General features: G+C 45.6%; 1 protein-coding gene across 2 annotated transcripts in view; it reads right to left on the bottom strand.

The window, feature by feature from the left end:
- The window catches only part of LOC144145473 (follistatin-related protein 5-like), a 481,029-nt gene that overhangs the window by 50,578 nt on the left and 409,811 nt on the right, over nucleotides 1-20,640 (bottom strand). The window contains exons 4-7 of one of the 2 annotated variants that reach the window (XM_077677106.1): nucleotides 16,075-16,287; nucleotides 11,496-11,732; nucleotides 8,846-9,061; nucleotides 7,094-7,260 (exon numbers count right to left, since the gene is read on the bottom strand). In XM_077677106.1, coding sequence (XP_077533232.1) covers nucleotides 7,094-7,260; nucleotides 8,846-9,061; nucleotides 11,496-11,732; nucleotides 16,075-16,287 — 833 coding nt within the window. The remainder of the gene's footprint in view (nucleotides 1-7,093; nucleotides 7,261-8,845; nucleotides 9,062-11,495; nucleotides 11,733-16,074; nucleotides 16,288-20,640) is intronic. The other variant, XM_077677115.1, reaches the window with a different exon arrangement.

Raw genomic sequence — 20,640 nt, 5'->3', positions numbered from 1 at the left:
ATATTGTCCCGTAGCCAATGACGACGCAGGTTTCTTCGAGGAAGAAAAGTTTATTGGAGCGAACTTGTGCTCCGCTAAGTCAAGTAATACACGCGCGGCGAAGGAGCAGCCAACAGAGTGACGTGCGAAGGGGAGTGGCGGCGAATCGAATGCCGCGGCGTCTGCCCTGCGAGTATTTCTTTCTGTGCGCTATACTTTTTGGGACAGTCGAATTAGGTTGCGTTCAGACTACCGACGCAAAAGCCATATCAGGATCGATGGACGTAAAAAAAACGGCTTGTCACGCCGTTCGGTTGGCTGAGACGTGAAATGACGTCATTCCTTAAAGTCATTACGACAGTTACGGCAGCAGTCTGAACCCGGCCTTACATCGAGAACAAAGAAGCGCATTCTAGTCAAGTGACGGCAAGGTGCAACACTGTCCCTATCAAATAAGATAGCCTGTGCGGGAAGCATGGACTTCGCTTCCAACATAGATACGACATTTAGGTGCAGCCAGACTCTGGCAACAAAACACACAAGTAAACAAAATAGGAGGCATAGTTCGCGTCAATATTTACATAATTTCGCATTATGTATTTAAACATTTTATTTCTGGTGTCGGTGTTAAGGCATCGTATTGGTTTGCGCCACTGCTAATCTAGCTAGATGTATTTCTTTATGAAATATTTATGCAAAGTCTTAAGCAATGCAGGCTTTCTCAATACGGTGTGAAAACCGGGTAGTTGTATTGTCTCGTTGGTGGAATTTCCAGTTTCACAGAGAGCGTCAAGGTGCGGAGCCGGTTCCGACGGATTAACGTTTTATTCACCTCTTCATCTACCCGCCATGGCGGCTCCATGGCTGAGGCGTTACGCTGCTAAACTCAAGGTCAAAGGTTCGATCCCCAGCCACGGCGACCGTTTTTGTCATGCAGGCACAACTCAAAAATGTCCATTGTCGACATTTAGGCACACGTAAAAAACTCCCGAGGGGTTTAAATTCAACCGTTGCCCTCCACTACAGCGTGCTCGATAACCAAGAGTAACTTCGGCTTGCGTTCGAAAAAAAAAAAGAGATTATACGTTCCCTAGAACTTAGCCCGGAAAGTTGTTCTGTGCAAATGTTTGAACGGCAATGAGATATTTGTCAACCAAACATTGCGATTTCCAGAGTTGTCGCATGCTATCACAAAGTGAATAAATAAATAAAATTGTAGAACGTATTGCCTAGTGCTACGGACTGGAAGCATGGGAAAACATGAAGGGTAGTTACAGCGAATGATATTTGATTTATGATGTTTGATGAACGTATTTATGAACGTTTTTATGAACGTATACCGGCCTCCAAATGGAAATATTTTGCGGTTTCTCGATTTCTTCGAAGGTTTTCTGGAATACGTCTCCTCAAATAAATATCGGTTAGTTTGCGGAGGTGATTTTAATATAAATATTCTTGACAGTAACCCTAATGTACATGACTTCACAAACAGGTTATGCTCTGCCGGTTTTGTTAACGTAATTAATACGCCTACCCGCGTAACACAAACCACCTGCAGTTGCCTTGATCTTTTAATCGCAAATATCGATACTCTCGTTCTTGAAGCCGGTACAATTTCATCAGACGTCAGTGACCATTGTCCTATTTTTATGTCTTACACTGAAGGCAAAACTAGGCATCATCGAGATGAGCCGTTGACCATACAACACATAACTGATTGCTCACTGGAATCCTTCAAACAAGACATAAGTGCATACGACTGGTCTTACTTGTTTGAAATAACAGATGCAACTACGGCCTACTCGAAGTTTATCGCTGCGTTCGTAGAAATATACACAGCAAATTTTCCCTTAAGAAAGATAAAGCAGTCAAAAAGAATAAAAAAACCATGGGTTACGCCCTCAATGCTAGCATTGACACGGAACAAAAACAAGCTTTTTCAAACCTTCTTGCGCACCCGATTGCCGGGAGATCTTTCAAAGTTTAAAAAAACTAGAAACAAATTAAATGCTGAACTTAGAGCCGCAAAGACTGCCTACTACCAACAACTTTTTTTTTATATCAAGCAAAAACACCCTGACGCTGTTTGGAAGCTGATAAATGACGTCTTAGGACGCCAACGGAAAAGCCTTTCGGCCACAAAGATAATTCACAATAACTGCGAGTTGTCCGGCGTAGCACTTGCCGAGCATTTTAATAGTCATTTCACGAATGTTGGTGTGCCCGTCTCTGCCGGGCCATCTGTAGAAACACTGCCAAATACCCCTGCTGATAGCATATTTCTGGATCCAACGAATGAAATAGAAATATACAGAACATTTATGGCTTTGAACAATAGTAAAGCGTTAGACGCAGACGGCATACAAATAAAACCAGTAAAATACGTTTTGCCGCTTATCACTGCTGTTTTAACTCATATTTTTAATTTGATTATTCAGTCAGGCGTATTTCCAGATGATATGAAAAAATCAAGGGTGACTATACTTTTCAAGAGCGGTGATCCAAATAACCCCTCCAATTATCGACCAATATCGGTCCTCCCAGTATTTTCTAAGGGTCTAGAAAAAATATTGTTTACTCGCATATCAAAATTCTTTGATGTTAAAAATATGTTATCAGATGCACAATTTGGTTTCACAAAAGGAAAATCAACGGAAACAGCTTTACTTACACTTAAAGAACACGTATTAGAAAACATTGAAAACAATCTTTTTACTCTTGGTATCTTTATAGACTTCAGTAAAGCATTTGACCATCTGAACCATTGCATTTTATTGGATAAGCTATTATTAAGTGGAATTCGTGGTATACCTCTCGCGTTGATGAAATCCTATCTAAACAACAGAAAACAATTTGTTCAGTTGAACAGTTACAAATCTTCTTATTTACCGGTCATACATGGCGTACCCCAAGGAAGCGTATTGGGCCCGCTTCTATTTAATGTGTACATTAATGACATCGTGAATATTGATGCCACCGTAAAATTTGTAATTTATGCAGACGATAGTAGTATATTAATCTCTGGGCCTGATGTTAATACCTTAGCAATGAAATGTAATGAAATATTACGCAAGCTTTCTATTTGGTCAGAAATAAATCGCATAAAAATCAATTCCAATAAAACAAAAGTTATGATATTTCGGGCAAAGAATAAACCAGTACAACTTAATCATGTCCTTGAATACGATGGAAATGAAATTTGCATTACCCATGAACACAAAATTCTAGGAATTAATTTTACTTCTCATCTGAACTGGGATTCACATGTAGTAACTATCTGTAAAAAGCTCGCTCAAGTTACCGGAGTGTTATCTCGCTGTAGACGGCTTTTGCCTGTGAAGGCGAAGATTCAAATTTACCATGCTTTGTTTATGTCGCATATTAACTATTGCAGTTTGGTATGGGCAACGACAAGCAAAACGAATATTAACAAAATTTTTATGTTTCAAAAGAAAATTGTCCGCCACATTGCTAACCTGGAATATCTCGCTTCAACCGACACAGCCTTCAAAGACCTCAATTTAGTCAAAGTAGAACACATGTACCGGTTTCGAATTTTACGCGCATTTTATTTTAGTTCCGATTCTCTTAAACATTTTTTGACGACCATAGCCTCCCTTAAGCATAGAACAAGCACGTTGTGTACGCGGAATAGTGATATCTGGTCCATACCTAAATTTCGTAATAACTATAAATTGCAGTCACTGCAGCACAACTTGCCACACACTCTTAATGAATATAAACATATAACAAATTACAACCTTAAAGAATTGAGGAATTATTTTTGTAACCTATAACCATTTTTTCTAGAGTATTTGGCTAACGATACTCTAATATATTGCACATTGCGTTCTGCGTGATGTTAAAGCGTTAATTTTGTTTGTCGCCAGTCTTTAGAGTTTGTGTAATTTCTGTTTGAGGAAATTGATGTGAAATTCCTTTTGTACTTGTATATCCTGGTATCCTTGTTTATGTAGAACTATGTATTCCTGTATATTTAGTTGCTAGTTGTCTATTTAGAAATTTTTGGTTTCATTTCTTGTGTGTTCAGTGCTCGTTGCCAATGTGCCCATTGTCAAACTCAGGGGCAAGGACCTTTGTCAAGCTGCTGTATGGCGGCTTTTTGTTCTTGCCCTAGCATTCTTGTTGTTCTCTGTTGAGAATGCTGAATAAATTGAATTGAATTGAAATTGAATTGATTCCGTGGATACCGACCTGCCAAGATGTTTCAGAATTCGGGGCAGTCACCCACAAGCCTGAATGTATGTCCCACACACTCTAATAAGTCCCCGTATGGCGTCTTCACCACAGTACTCCAGAATGACCAATCGAAGTGGCCTACCATGCGAATTCGCTGAATAGCAAAGGCCAAGATATGATTTGACTGAACAAATCCATGTGCCCAGGTCAACACGCAAGTCGTGCACGGCATTTTATATTGCGAAATGTGCCAGCGCAGATGCCCTTTTTTCACTCAAATTGAATGATCGTCCCCGTAATTCACCGAATTCACATTCTAGGCAACTTTGATTGGTCATTTTGGTGCATTGTGGTGAAGACGCCCTACGGGGACTTCTTAGAGTGTAGGGTTTGCCTGCACCTTGAAAATGACCGTGCCTGTGAAATATAAGCCCGATCATGTGCAGCTTTCCCGTTCATGGCAGTCCTTTCAACAGTGATTACTCTGCAATTTTTTAGCGAAATGAAAAGTACTTTTGCACAGCTAATATTTGGGGTGAATACTTGCTTTGTGCACAGTTTCAAGTGGCGCACGTTGCACGACTGGGTTCCTGAGCCATGGGAACTATCCCATAGAAATGCATGGGGAGTTAGATTTGACAGCGAATTACACAAACAAATAGTCAGAAACCTGAAATGTTCTTTTAGCGTTTTAATCTTCACGTTGGCTTCTAGCTTTATGCCAAATATCATTTTCCTACAGTGGTTTTGCTAGGTTTCCGAGAGGTTGTAATTTTGAGCGAGAAAGCTGGGTATGTAAGTGCTCAAGCAGTGAAGAAATCGTCGCACCTCTAAACCTTTCTGTAGGTAGGCTGCCCCACAATGTACTTAAATAACCGATAGCGGTGGTCAAACGAATGAATTCGTCGAATGACGAAGCCAAGCATATGTTTTGACAGAAAGTGTCTACATGAGACGCTGCGGTATTACTCGCAGTTCGAGCATGCCGTTTTGCATAGCGCCGTCTAACAGAGCAGGTAATATTTTTTAGTTTGATCAGTTGCTAGGCGTCGACATTCACTGGACTTCCGTTTCTGGAAAGGGTGATTGGCCGGTTGTGAGTGTTGCGACGGAATGGAGCCAAGGTATTCTTGAAAAAAGTACGCACGAAAAAGTACTGAAAGCATGCTTCACCCTCCAATGACAAATAGTAAGGTGAAACAAGCTTTACAGAGTGAAGCAAAAAAAAAAAAAAAACGGGAAAATGAATGGGAACACAACATTTCCAAAGTAGCGCACAAGAGACTGGTCACCTAACGCTGCTTGATTTATCACGCATAATGCGTAACTCGTGGAGTGAGGGAGATTTGTCCTCAACACAGGTAGCAAAAAAAAAAAAAAAGTGTGGCAGGGGCGGGGTCTATAGAAAGCGTACGGCTGCCCGGTTGCATTACAGAATCCCAACAAACGTTATCAATTGCGTACGCACACAAAGGAACAGTGCAACGATATTCTTAAATATAATATATTTATATTTTCACGGGACAAACAATATCTGCCGTAAAACGCTATATTTTTTTTGCGAATAATACTTCAGTGCTTTCTGGAGGGAATATATGCCCCCTTGAATAAATGATAGCAGGTTCCGGCACAACGACCTTCGCATTTTAACGTTATACACTAAGAAGTTTAAAATAAATTATCGCCAAAATTACTGCGCGAAAAATATTTTCAGAGCTTAGATGCTGCCGTGAAGCAGTCGGCGTGGAATTAGCGACGAAGAAAAAAAGTTTCAGGCTTGAATATTTAATGCTCGCGCGTCAGCGCAAGCATGCATACGCGAGTGAGCGTGCGTGCGGGTGGAATGTTAAAAAAAATATTTTGCCCACCCATCTACGATTTAAGTGAGTTGTTTACTCTGAGCACACGAGTGAAGGTTTCCAAATGAACGCGCTTTTTGTACGTGGCTGGTCATAAAAAAATCGAGTTCACAGCTTCGCCAGTCCAAATAGTGCCAAGAAAAAAAATATTACAAAACGCGGGCAAGTATCAATTACTCCGCTAACACACCCCCTCCATGTCGCCCTTTTTCGTCGGGAAGACGAAAAAAGCCAGCAAAGATGGGTGGAGATGAGAGATGAGCTGATGAGAGAAGATAAATGAATGCGCGGACAGCATTGCTGAAAACAGCCTTGGGAAGATGCCTATCCTGAAGACAAAACACAACCCTTGTTCGATCCAGCTCAGCTCACTCAGCTCCATTCAAACCACAAAAGGCGTTTAAAAATTAAAAAAAAAATACGAATTAAATCGCTGAAAACTTAAACTTTTGAGTTTCGCGCTGCATGACGTCAGCAGAGACGCAATAGCAGGCGCAGTGGCGGGATAGCGGGAAACACTAAAATCTTAATTATTAGCGTGCTAACAGCACGTTAGCATTCATGTGATGCAATCAAGCGGAAACTATAGACTCCACTACAAAAACACAGTAGTGGTTCTTGGTGGGGGCTTTGGTCGGCTGCAGCCAATCGGACAAACAAGATCACCTGACGTCATAGAGACCACGCAGAAAATAGATGGGGTGTGGTCACAACTTGAATATTTAGATTTCTTTAAAGTTTGCGATTATATTGGTGCTATTCTTATTGGGACAAAGCTGTCCTTCAATGAACCAACTTGAATTTTTTAAGCAATGCAAAGTCTGTCAGGGTCCAACTTTTTCTCCATAGCATGACAACGTAAATTTGCCGGCTGACATTTATCCCTGACCGCTATGGCGTACAGCGGAGACGTTGATTGTAAAATGCACGGGGAGAATTTAGCCAATGTTTGCGCAGGGCTGCTTCAGTATGCCAGCTAGGGAAACGTCCGTGGGAAGTTACAGAATATTGATACGGACATTGGTTTCCTCGAATGGGCAATGTGAAAAAAATACCTTGATTTCGTCCTCGCTGAGGGAAGACAGGTCCATGTTATTGCGGCGCCACACGATCGGGGGAGGAGGAGTACCGGTGACGTCGCACTTGATTTCCACATTGTCACCGACACGAGCCGTCACGTGGTTTACCTCGAGAGACTTATCCAGCGACACAACAGAGACGCCTGTCGAGGGGAAAAGGGGAGAAGAAGAGACACGCACCAGGGATCACGCGTTATTGTGGTACACCAAACGTACCGGTAGGGTTTAGATTTTATACTGCGTCCACTCGACAATACTGACGCATGCACGATGTCAGGTTTTCAGCAAACACGTACAAGCGCGGAGGTGGTGACTTCGATGACAACGTCTTTGTTGCTTTCGCGAGCTAAGTTAATTGTCCGTTTTCTTAGTTTCCTTCTCTCTCTTAATGTTCCGCGTTCTTTAAGATTTTTGCCTCTGTATCTTTTTAATGACCGGCTAAAAATAAGCTACTTTATCTTGAAGTGTTTTACCAAGTGCTTCTACTCTTTACTGATAACTCGAGCTATGTCGGCTTAGCTACTGGTACACTAGCATGACATATTTAAAGGGACCGCGCAGACAACGTACAGCCTCGATTTATTCCCAACTTTGGACCATTAATAACTCTCTACACTCATTTTAGACGGTAAACAGTGTTGCCATTGGTAATTCGTGCTGTTTGTGGGGAGTAGTAAAAATGAAGAGTCAGCATGCTGAATATAAGCAAAAAGGCGTTGTCCAACGGACACCTACAGTTCAGTCATCACTGAATAGACTTGATAAAACATGGTACGGCGCATTGTCTTTGTTGGCTGTGAGCTTATGGGTTCGATACTGGCTTGAGAGGGCTTAAATACGGCCCAGGGGATTATTCGAAGGTAATCCGACATTCAGCACAAAGCACTCAGCAAAATGCTGAGTGCTTCTTAGATGTCGGGGGGCCCGTATTTGCCACAAATTTTGGCGTTTTTAACGACGATGCTCCCCTGAATGCGAAGACGTCAGACCTTTACAAGAATCTCGTAAAGATGGTGCGATGTACCGGGCTCTAAGGCTCTTACAGCTTACCGGGCTCTTACCGCCGACAATCAGTCTGCTGTAATTGTGTATACCATATTATAGAAATTTTATGATGATGTTATCAACAGAAGAGAGTCGCAATTTTGTGTGGACCTTTTAGTTCGTCTTCGAAGCTCACCATCCTCCTTATTTTCCGGTTCCTTTTGCCGCCATCAGGCAATCTTACAGGCTGGTCAATATGATTTGAAGTGTGCGGGGAAGTCCCTGAGTCTCATATGTCATCCTCCTTTCGCCTCTCATCCCGTTTATAGAGCTTAATTAAGTGATACGAGATGCGCTGCGCGTCTATGATGTGCGTCACGGTGAGTTCGCACTAACCACATTTGATTTTCAGTAGAAATGTCTCTCTTGGGGTGGCCGATAACTCCCGCATAGGTGCTGCCATTTTCCGCCTCTTTCGCTCGTTGGCCCTACCGCTCCTCAGACGTATACCACGCTCAGTGTGAGAGTGGTTGATGCGCCGTTCCTGGCGTGCAGGCTACAGGAGGTCGGGCAACGGAAAACAGCGTGCACGAACGCGCCTGGTATGTCGGAGACCCGAGATTCAACAAATGGAGTGAAAGTAGCCGCGCGCAAGAGCAGTCGAGCGCTTGTATCGGGCCCTGTCGTGTGGCATACCGAGCGCGGCAAGAGAGGAGAGGGAATAGCGAGCGGGGGCACACTTACTGTATAACTTACTAAAGGCAAGATAGAATTCATTGATGTTGAGTCGGCCGTCGTGGTTGGCGTCGTCGAAGAGCAGCATGTCGGCCAGGATGCAGACGGTGGACAGCTGGCCGAGCCGGTCCTCCTCGCCGGCCTTCCACAGCTCCTCTGCCTCGAGCAGCCCGTTGTGGTTGTGGTCGTAGTGCGAGAACATGATGCTCACCAGGTACTCGTTGCCTGCGCGTGATGATTACGAAGCAGGGTGAGGGGAACGAAACGCTGCGGTTTGTTGAATCAGACTGAAGATGACGGAAGCAAAAAGTGGCCGCGTATCTGCGTACTTCACTGCAAGTGACATCAAAACGTGATTGCGTGTCTGCTGCCAGTGCTTGATAACTTCCCCTCCACCGCCCTCTCCTCTACCTGCTCCACTGCCTTTCCCATCTGCTTTCCCCCACTCCCCCTCTGTGTACCCCTCCCATCTTTCTTTCCCTCCTCCTCCCTCTCATATACTTCCCTTCTCCATCCCCCTTCCCCTATATCCACCCAGCGCCACCTAGAGAGAGAAGGTTTTTCCACCCCTCCTATCCTGGCTCTTCTCTACTTCCCTCTTCCCCTCCATTACCTCTCTTTTCTCCTACTTAATTTACTCCTCTTTCTTAATTTCTGTCGTATTCTTCTCGTCAAGCCTCCCCTTTTCCTCTCTCTTCCACTCCCCTCTCCGCCTTTATATCTATATCTTACACCCTCTCCTCCTATCCTCACTCTTCTCCACTTAATATGGCCCTCTTCCTCCTCATATCCTTCCCTTTTCTCACTCCGTCTTCCCCCACTCTCCCTCCTCTTTTTTTACAGCTTGCTTCCTTCCTCTCTTATATACCGCGGGTCACGTGGTCTACCAGTGGGTCGCGTGACTTACTGGTGGCCCAATAGTGACATACTCATAAGTCTGAAGGTGCAGACAGACAGACAGACAGACAGACAGACAGACAGACAGACCAAAGTCTTCTGGTTCAGGTAGCCCAAGAAAGACCATCGTCTTTAAAAGGATGCAGCCACTAAAGCGCGGTAAACAGCGATCGGGATGTTACCTACCGAAAACAAAAAAGAGTATTATTATGTTGCTGGTTCAGTGCATGTGAAAAGCATTATACTCATTTTGCTCTTGAAACAGATTGGTTCGCCTTATCTTTCGATCGAGACTGAGCATTTGCTTGGCCAGCTTAATTTCGCAAAATGACCTGCTTGCTTCTTCAGTCTACTGACTGGGACCCTCGTCTGTTTGCTAATATGTTTATATTGCCTTCATGAAATAAAACTTGTCGTGCCTTCATGAGCCCAGTATGCTTATATTGCCTTCATGAAATAAAACTTGTCGTGCCTTAATGAGCCCAGTATAAGATTGAACGGTGGAATTGTTTGCCCACCTCTACTGTGAAATGTACGAGTTTTGGTGCCCTTGAAAGTGCTTTGACGATTCACCTTTTGTAATCCTATCCTTCCTGGACAGCCATGCTGCATGCATTATTTTTAAAGAATGAATAAGTAGGTAGATAGATAGATAACTAAACTGTAAGAATGTTCGTACATAGGCACCTGTGTCGCTTGTGACATTCACCACTTACTACTCTAAGTTCTTGCCGCTTGCCAGTCTTTAAGCTTTTTTACTATGTTCAAAATATGTTCGCGTAAGTATATTTCCACGCAGATGATTATTAACGGTAGAACACCCGGAGTAAAATAAGTGCCCACGTTTTAGTTGGCCATGAATTGTGTCTCACCCGTTTTGCTAGTTGCTTGATATTCATTTTTATTTCTTCCAGAGCTTTCCGAAGTTGTCGGTGGGCTTTATTGTTCACGCTGTAACTGATGTTCTTTTTTAAAAAAAAGACTGAGAACGCCAAGACCGCTGTACGAGATGACCTCGTGCTGACGTGGAACCGTTACCTAAACGTATACGTGGAAGTAATAAAACGGGAGATCGTGACGCGCCGTAAAGAATTACGTCTTATTAGTGATCAGCAAAGGCTCCTTCTCTTCTAGAAAAGCAGCTTAGTTGAATTAAGCCTGCTTCGTCGCAAGATTACGGGCTTAAGTCATCAGAGCGACGCTTTCCTTGATTATGTCCCCGAGGCCTCCTAGAACAAAAAGAAATAATCTGCTTTTATCTGCCAATATCTCGCACAGGTTACAGGAAGACTTGAAGCTCCACACCTGGGACAAAAAGGAAGTATAAGAGTGATACGTTGACGTTATTCAATCTGTTAATTTTTTTTCACAGGTCATTTTTTTAAATCCAGCACCCTACCTTACTTTGAAAGCTTTTTTAAAACGCCTGACGCGGAGCTCCTTTATGTCGCACCTCTGCTCATCAGCCTAACTAGCCGATACAAAAACATATTTCAGTGCCGAGAGTTCCATTCACCTTTTCGCAAATAAAAAAATTAAGTGATATTTTTTTAAGGTCGTGGCTTAAGTTTCTTGGTAAAGAACTTAAAAAGGGTCCACAAAGCAGCTTTGGTTTGCCTTGGGGTGTGCTGCCTTCTGCGGCAGCATTTACCAAGACGCCACCAAATGCTTTGTGAACAGTGCCTGTGGTGCACCCGCTTGCCTTCCTGCCTGCCTCCCCTTCGAATCAACCTGCACACTGGGTCAGAGGAAGACTGCTCACCTGTCTTCTTGTTATCTGTCATCTTGGCATTGTTGTAGAGGAGCAGATTCTCCTTCATGAAGTCGTACTCCTGTTGCGTGCAGTCCTGCTGCGTCGAGTCCTCCGACTCCGTGGTGGTGGGCACTTTTGCCTCGTGCACGGGCAGACTGGTCCACGACGAAGGCATGTCTGTCTTCTCCGCCTTGCTCTCCGCTTGAGTGGAATTGTTCTTCTCCGTTGACGTCTCGTGCTCGACCCCTGTCCGCGCCAGAAGCACAGCGTATTAGATTAGGACGAGATGTTCCCTAAAAAAAAAGGGGGGGGGAGCTTTATTTAAATTCTTAAAAAATGATTGACATGCAGCATGTTGACTGTAAATAAATGTGCATAGTCTGACGCGTTAACGCACGCCGACAACTTTTTTCTCCTAACGCTTGCTTCCTGGGTAGTGTCACGCGCAAAGTCCGAAGCCCCGCGTCCCGTTAGCAGCCTGCCGCACCCACCTACCGGTAGCCCAGCTGCCGCAGAGCCCCCACCGGGTCTCCCCCTCCCCGGGTGGGACCCGGTGGGCATTTTTTCTCCACTTTCTTTCGGTCTTTCAAAATTCTTCATCTGTTTCAATGACCTACCGTATTCCCCCCTTTGCTTTCCGAGGCATTCTTGACTACCCAACCCTTGTTTCTGTCTTAATTCAACGAGCCCCTCATTTCCCATTCTGATTCGTTTTATATATATATATATATATATATATATATATATATATATATATATATATATATATATATATATATATATATATATATATATATATATATATATATATATATATAGCAGAACAGAAAGATACGGGACGAGGGCCTCAGAGCACTTGTAAATATAAACCCCACCGGTAAAAGTCGAGAGGGGAGCCGCTGCGGGGTAGCGTAATTGGTTAACGCACCGCACGCGTTATGCGGAGATGTGGGTTCGACTCCCGCTCCCGGAAAAACGGCGGATTTTTTCTCGACTTATATTTTCGCCTATTTAGCACTGTATTAAAAAAAACATGACAAACACACGTCATTCGGCACTATTAAATATCTCGGAAACAGCCGAATAGCACTGGCAATGACGACTGCAACCTTGATATGTGTCCTTACTGAGTCCCTCGTCCCGTATCTTTCTGTTCTGCTACATGCATTACGAGGACTCTGGCTCCAGCAGTTCGGATATGCCAATTGCTAACCCTGACCTCCGACCACGTCTTACGTGGCGGCCGCTGGGAAAAAAGACGTTCTACGTCTCCCGCGGTAGTCGAGGGGTGGCGCTAGTTGACCGGCCTCAGAGCACTTGTAAATATAAACCCCCCCGGTAAAAGTCGAGAGGGGAGCCGCTGCGGGGTAGCGTAATTGGTTAACGCACCGCACGCGTTATGCGGAGATGTGGGTTCGACTCCCGCTCCCGGAAAAACGGCGGATTTTTTCTCGACTTATATTTTCGCCTATTTAGCACTGTATTAAAAAAAAACATGACAAACACACGTCATTCGGCACTATTAAATATCTCGGAAACAGCCGAATAGCACTGGCAATGACGACTGCAACCTTGATATGTGTCCTTACTGAGTCCCTCGTCCCGTATCTTTCTGTTCTGCTACATGCATTACGAGGACTCTGGCTCCAGCAGTTCGGATATGCCAATTGCTAACCCTGACCTCCGACCACGTCTTACGTGGCGGCCGCTGGGAAAAAAGACGTTCTACGTCTTCCGCGGTAGTCGAGGGGTGGCGCTAGTTGACCGGCCTCAGAACACTTGTAAATATAAACCCCCCCGGTAAAAGTCGAGAGGGGAGCCGCTGCGGGGTAGCGTAATTGGTTAACGCACCGCACGCGTTATGCGGAGATGTGGGTTCGACTCCCGCTCCCGGAAAAACGGCGGATTTTTTCTCGACTTATATTTTCGCCTATTTAGCACTGTATTAAAAAAAAACATGACACACACACGTCATTCGGCACTATTAAATATCTCGGAAACAGCCGAATAGCACTGGCAATGACGACTGCAACCTTGATATATATATATATATATATATATATATATATATATATATGGTTTGGAAATGAGGGGCTCATTAGGGAATACAGAAAGAAATGCCGGCAGTCTACAACGCCAAAGAAGGCATAGGGGAACGGTTAGACTATTTTTTACCATTAGTGACGTTATATATTTTTTAATTAATTACATGAGAAAGAAAGAAAGAAAAAGAAGGTCCCCTTCTCCCCGTGTAGTCTGAGTGGCGCTGGCTACCACCCTCAAGCGTCGGATACAGTTGTAGTAAATATAAATACCCCAGAAAGTGAAGGAGAACACAGTCGCCCAGATAGCCGAATTGGTAAGGCATTCGATATCTAATCGAAAGGCGTGGGTTTGGTCCCCACTCTGGGTGCGTGTTTTTCTTTCTTTCTTTCTCATCTAATTAATTAAAAAAAATGTAACGTCACTAACGGTAAAAAATAGTCTAACCATTCCCCTATGCCTTCTTTGGCTTTGTAGACTGCCGGCATTTCTTTCTGTATTTCCTAACGAGCCCCTCATTTCCAAACCCTATTATCATGCGAAAGCTTAGCGAGGGCCTCGGTTCTGGCAGCCTTGATGCCAAAGTAGCATAAGAGGGTTTCCCGCCAGTTACCCGCTTATGACAGGCTGTAAACGCTCGCGTCACGCCCCGGGGGTTGAAAAGAAGGCCCCCTTCTCCCCGTGTAGTCTGAGTGGCGCTGGCTACCACCCTCAAGCGTCGGATACAGTTGTGGTAAATATAAATACCCCAGAAAGTGAAGGAGAAGACAGTCGCCCAGATAGCCGAATTGGCAAGGCATTCGATATCTAATCGAAAGGCGTGGGTTGGGTCCCCACTCTGGGCGCGTGGTTTTCTTTCTTTCTCATGTAAGTAATTAAAAAAATGTAACGTCACTAACGGTAAAAAATAGTCTAACCATTCCCCTATGCCTTCTTTGGCGTTGTAGACTGCCGGCATTTCTTTCTGTATATATATATATATATATATATATATATATATATATATATATATATATATATATATATATATATATATATATATATATATATATATATATATATATATATATATATATACATACATACATACATAAATACGTAGGTTAGGAATACGGGGCACGTTTAAAGAATACGGAAAAAGAAGCCAGCAGTCAGGAACGCCAACGAAAGCGTAGGGGAATGGTTTGAACGTTTTTCAAATACTCTGATTAGCGATGTTATGTTTGATTTTATCTTAAGAAAGGGAGTAATACAACTAGAAGACCTAGATGCAAGAGAATTGCAAGCAATATATTTATTGTCCATTGAGGCAGGCACCGATCAATAATAAACATTAAGTTAGAAAATATGTGAGAGCACAGCTAGAGCACTAGCCATGCACTGTACTCTGCCGCAGACACCGTTATGGGTCTTATTAGTGCTCATCATCATCATCATCATCATCATAATCAACCTATCTACGCCCGCTGAAGGGCAAAGGCCTCTCCCATTCATCTCCAATAATCCCGGTCCTGTGCTAACTGCGACCAATTTATCTCCGCAAACTTCTTGATCTCATCTGCCCATCTAACTTTCTGCCACCCCCTGCCACGCTTGCCTTGTCTAGGGATCCACTCTGTTACCCTTAATGACCAACGGCTATCTTGCCTTCGCATTACATGCACTGTCCACGCCCATTTCTTCGTCTTAATTTCTACTGATAAGTCCTTAACACGCGTTTCTTTCCTGCCTGAACCACTCCGCTCTCTTCTTGTCCCTTAACGTTATACCTATCATCTTCCGTTCCATTGCTCGCGGAGTCGTCCTCAATTTAAGTTGAACCCATTTAGTGGGCCTCCAAGTTTCTGCACCGTAGGGGAGTACCGGTAAGATGCAGCTGCCACACACTTTCTTCTTCAAGGACAATGGTAGGCTGCCATTAATTATCTGCCATCCATTATGTACGCGGTGGCGTAGAGGCAGAGCATCCGCCTCGCGTGCAGAAAGACCGTGGTTCGAATCCCGGTGCCGGACAAGGACAATTCTCACCGGATTTTTAAAAAATCCGTGTGTTGATGGAATTGCAGAATGACGCTTGGGGTGCGGCCTGACCACGGCGACCATTGCCGGTAACGCACTCCCTCACCAGAGCAGGATTGGCCAGCCTGGTTTAGTAAAGGCCACAACCTACCATGAATACGCCGATTATTACTGTTAGGGCGCGGCAATCCGTCACCTCATTCTTCTTTTGTAATGTACAATTTTCAGGAGCATCCCTGGGAGCCACAAAGCAGATCGGAATGCTCATGCTTGCGCTAGTAGTCTAAAGACATCCAAGGCCCACTTGAGTGTGCACAAGGACTTTCGGGGACCATCAAATCAAAATGCGGATAATCTGCCGGCCGACATCAACAATATTTAGTCAGCGCAACTTTGAAACGGCGGCGAATGCTCGAGGGGGTTTGTCCACTGCCGCGTGGCCATTGCAACAACGACGTGTACGGTCCGTGCGGCGCTTGCGAGAGGAGCCCGACAGTGAGAGGAAGCGCTGGAGGCGAGCGCTTACGGTTGCAGTTGCCCCGGTGGTCGATGGCAATCGGCTTTCCAGCGAGACAGGCAGCCCGGTGGAGCTCGCAGTGATTGATGTAGTAGTTGCCGTCCGAGCCGCAGACAGGCTTGCGCCTCTTCTTGCATGACTTCTGGCAGACGCAGCTCGCCTCGCCGGCATCGTTCAGCTCGCACTGCCGTCCTCGACCGCACACCATGGTCTCGCACAGGTCTGCGCAGAGAAAGGCGCGGCACTTCACAAGACATCCACTCGCGTGACGCCGTGCTGATGCGACCTACGTGGCGGGCCGGAGCACTACGGATGTGCTTCAAAGGAACACATGAGATATCAGGGGTAGATTGTAGTAAAATGGTAAACGGGTGCTACTGCTTGGTCTCCTGAAGACCTACAGGTCGTGGCAGAGTCACCTTAGCATTTCACCTTTTGCAGGTCTTGTCACCTCGATTAGTTAACCGCTGTTGTTCTGCGCTGCGTCTGAGCGCGCGAAACTGTGACAGTAAGTGCAGCGGCAATAGAAAAAATACGTGAATGTCATTTAGCCGGCGCATTTTCTTCGCAGAAAATTGTCTGACTAAGAGAATGGCGACTGAAACCGGGATATAACGCAAGCCGGTACCCGGCGGCGAGACAAACTGTTTTCGTTTTAACGCAATTGTTCTCTGATGCCGTTATCGCAGTTTTGTTCAGCGCCGAAGGTTCCTTAGTTCATAAATTTGCAACGCCGATATCTCTTTTACCCATTTTCTTTAAATTTTTTCGGACAGTCGCACGTAATATACCATGCGCCAGGCAGTGGCGGAGATCGGGATGTATGCGTACCAGAAGCTGCCAAATGCATTCTGCGCTCATTAGCGAGGGCATGTATTAATTGTCTTAACAATTTCCGCTAAAAAAACTTTGCCGATTCACTTTGCAAGTTTGTGACGCAACAAATGGTAGCGGGAGAAAATAATTATGCCATAACGGGTTCTTTGTTAGTTGTTTATTACTTCATCAAAGTCGACTTGCTGCCCGTGCAGTGTAATTGTATTTTGCGCGCATTAGTTCTAGATGAAGGCTGACTTGTCTCAGGTTTTTGGTTTCGCATTAGGTATCGTGTACATGGATGCGATGCTCTGGCATCGCATTTCCTATAGCGCGTCTGGCTCACACGATGCGCCGGCCATCTCAACCTAACCCCGTCTGAGAACGAATTTGTGGGATGGGCTTTGTTAGCGCAGTTGTCTCCTCTACATGAATGCGATGCGTTACTGTCGCATCTATGTAAACACACAATATGATCCATTTCCTTTCAAGTGCCTTTAACATTAATAAAGCGTGTTTAAAGATACATGTTGTAGTCACAGGGCTACTAAAACTGCTCCAAAAAGATATCTTCCCACTTTTTAAGCTAGAAGAACACTTCAGGGGCTTTCTTAAAGGGATTTGTGAAGACGGCACGCAACTTTGCTGTATTAAAATGACTAGGCCCTTCATAACGCACTCCAATTTTGTTCAGCGGGAAATAATGTGTCCATTACAAAGGAAGTTCCATTAAAAGGAACACTTCAAACTACCCGCTTCCTAAATATGCTTCCGACGTACTGAAAGATCGCATGCCGTATTTAGCAGAGAAGACAAAAGACGCCCAGTCATTACGCTGACTACATGCTAGTGGATGCAGTCAGGTATTGAAGCGGAAACCGCGATATCACCATTTAGCCCACGGCGAGCAAGCGATACACTTGAGTCAGAGAGCGTCGGAAATACCCTTCGCAGCACACTCTGCGACAATCATGCGGTTTAGCTTCACCATAAGGCACCCGATGGCCAATCCATGCAGCGAAAATTGAAATCTCGGCATACGAATTGGCTCGAAAGTTCGGTCTGCGTTGTGGCACCACGCAATGCAAGCATGACCTGATCCCGTTAATATCCCTGGGCGAAGTGAACACATAGATGTTCACTCCAAGTTTTTTGCCAAATACCTCACTAATGCTGCCAGTATTAAAACAGAGCCGCAGTCGGATATTAAGCCCTGCCCTAACTCGCATCGTCAAAACTAAATAAAGTTGAGCAATCATAAATAGTAGCGTATGTTCAGCCTATATACGGTGAAACACTTTCACGTTCCGTGTGGATGCCACAAGATTCGGTTAGTTTACTCTGGGTGGCCAACATAGTTCCCGACGCATAAATCGCAAAGCGGTTTGTTCTTGCTGCGCACCCACCGTGGCTAAATATGCGTAAAATACCCGCGGCCAAAGCGCCCTTCTCCGTCCCCCTAGGGCAAATCTTACCACCTTTGGTCTGCACGTGGGAATCAGAGCCCGGCACTGCGCGGACGTCGGAGCCTCGGCGTAATTGACAATCAATAGGCAGGCGGCGGGGCCACTCGTTGGCCCATTCAAGCCCCGTTCGAACGGGAGAGACAAACTCTCTATGGCTGTATTCTTAATGAGCAGCCACTGGCGCCCATAGCCGCTGTGCCCGCGCTGCTGGACGTGGTGCCAGCGGCGGTTCCGCTATCGGCGGCCGCTTTTCCGAATGACGATAGTTCACAAAACTGTGGGGCTGTGCGAGGAGGAACGTGTGTTTGCGGTTCTACTTTGGGTGTTTAATTATCCGAGCCGTCACCGGTAAAGAAGGAAGGGGAGGAGGGCGAGGAGGCCTGCCCACCTATATGCTGGAATATTTCATCGACCAGCCCGGCGGTGTCGGCGAAGAGCGATAAGTTTGATCGTTAAGCCTCGGGCAGTCGTCGTTTCGCAAACGCCTCCGCCGCCTCCGCCGCCTCCGCCGCCGCGTGTAGGGCTCTCGCTTCCCGCTTTTCCCTGGGCGCCCTCGTCCCGACTCAGCCTCGCGGGGCTTCGCCCGATAAATCCGGCTTGTTAGGGCGGTGAATAAATGAAAACACAATTGACCACCGGTTCAAAACGGGGCGCAGCCACCCGCTGTTGGGAAGAATCAATGGAAGCGCCTGTGGCTTTTAATTTAATTTCATGCCCAGGCGGTGAAAGTACGAATGTTTATATGCCTGGTATTAAGTAGGGCTTCATTTCTGTATTTGATGTGAGACAGGACATTTGAGAATGTTTAAATGGGTTAAACATTAAAACACCACCATCAGGGGTCTGTTTGATCAGCTTTAAGAGTCACACCAGACAAGACTGAATGAAGGCGCTGAGCCTATTCCCCAGATACCTTCAGACAACAGAAACCAACAAGGCGAGTTTAATCGGCAGAAGAGGCCTCCTTCCCCAAAAAAAATTGGGGGTAGGGGGTGGTGGGGGGGGGGGGGTGTAACTGTGGAACAGCACGCATCACGCTCTATACAAAAATTCATCACAGCCTCTTGCAGCGCACTTTGTTTCGTAATTTTTGCACACGACATAGAACAGTGTAGGTGATCACGGTGCATAATAGCGTCCGAAGTCAGTGTTCTCCATATTCTGGATTTTAATAGAAAAGCCTCTAAAGACTAAGCCATCTAGCAGCAGCGCCTCAGCCGTCCTATAAAGGGCGGCTGACATGATAGGTGAGACATATGGCGTATGCCATATACAACATATGATATATGGCTACGTGGCGGCCGTACAAGTGAGACGAACTGTGGTGGCGGTGAAGGGATGTATTTACATGGTGTCGGCTATGAGAGGGAACCCGTGCAGGCTACGCGCCACACACAGCTTTGTCTTTGTCAGTGGTTTATACAACAGCTCTATGTTCCTATTCCCTCTTTGTCGTCTTTTGGTGACCATAGGTCTGATATATGACGTAAAATCTCAAAAGACAGCTTGAAGCGGAAATGATAAAAATATGTTTAGCCCTACACCCAAGCGTAAGCCTCTAGCTCGAAGAGAATGCAACGTTCTGGTTGCACGAAATTTCGCAGTCACTCTCGCTGTTCGCTTCCGGTCCCAGACATCCGTTTGGCTGCTGCTTCGACGTACGTTTCTTTGTTTATTTTGGATCACAAGTAAGTTTGACAAAATTGGAGCAGCTTGCACTAGTGGTGCAAGGCTGGAGAAACAGCAGAGCTGGCGGCCCCTCTCCCTTCGTAGGAGACCCAGCTGTTGCACCTCACATAGATTTCCGAGCTTGCCGCTGAAAGTTCTCCATGACTGGCGAGGCCGGATCAATTTAAAAAGTCCGTAGGCTTTCACATCTCTCCCAAAGTGGCCCGCATTAGCCCGCGCTAGAACCCGTGGCAACCGGTTTCGCGAACCCGGCGTCTGCGCCCCCCACTTCAGGCGCGAAAGCACGTGAAGTTGCAAGGAGAACAGCACGCCAGAGATCACGCCACGAACGCTGAGCGGAGTGTTCTCGAACGTCGAGTTGGCCGACGCCGGGAGCTCCTCACGAGGCGCACGCTCACGTGCGCTCGGTATTTTTCCTTGGTACTTTTTTGCGAGCTCCTCAGGTGGCGCGAGCCCACGCGCAAGCCTGGACGCCGCCGCTGTACACGAGCCTTTACACCATGTGTTTCGCAGTGACGTCATGACTTGAGGTTCGGCGGAGCCATGCCTAGGCTAGCGAAACGAGCGCGAAGGTATGCACAGCTGCACCAGGGGTTGCTAGGCA

Source organism: Haemaphysalis longicornis, unplaced genomic scaffold (assembly GCF_048455015.1).
Source record: "Haemaphysalis longicornis isolate Haplotype H1 unplaced genomic scaffold, Haemaphysalis longicornis Haplotype H1 scaffold_1, whole genome shotgun sequence".
NCBI lineage: Eukaryota > Metazoa > Arthropoda > Arachnida > Ixodida > Ixodidae > Haemaphysalis > Haemaphysalis longicornis.
The sequence above is the reverse complement of the archived record's forward strand: the minus strand, read 5'-3'. Positions and strand labels throughout refer to the sequence as shown.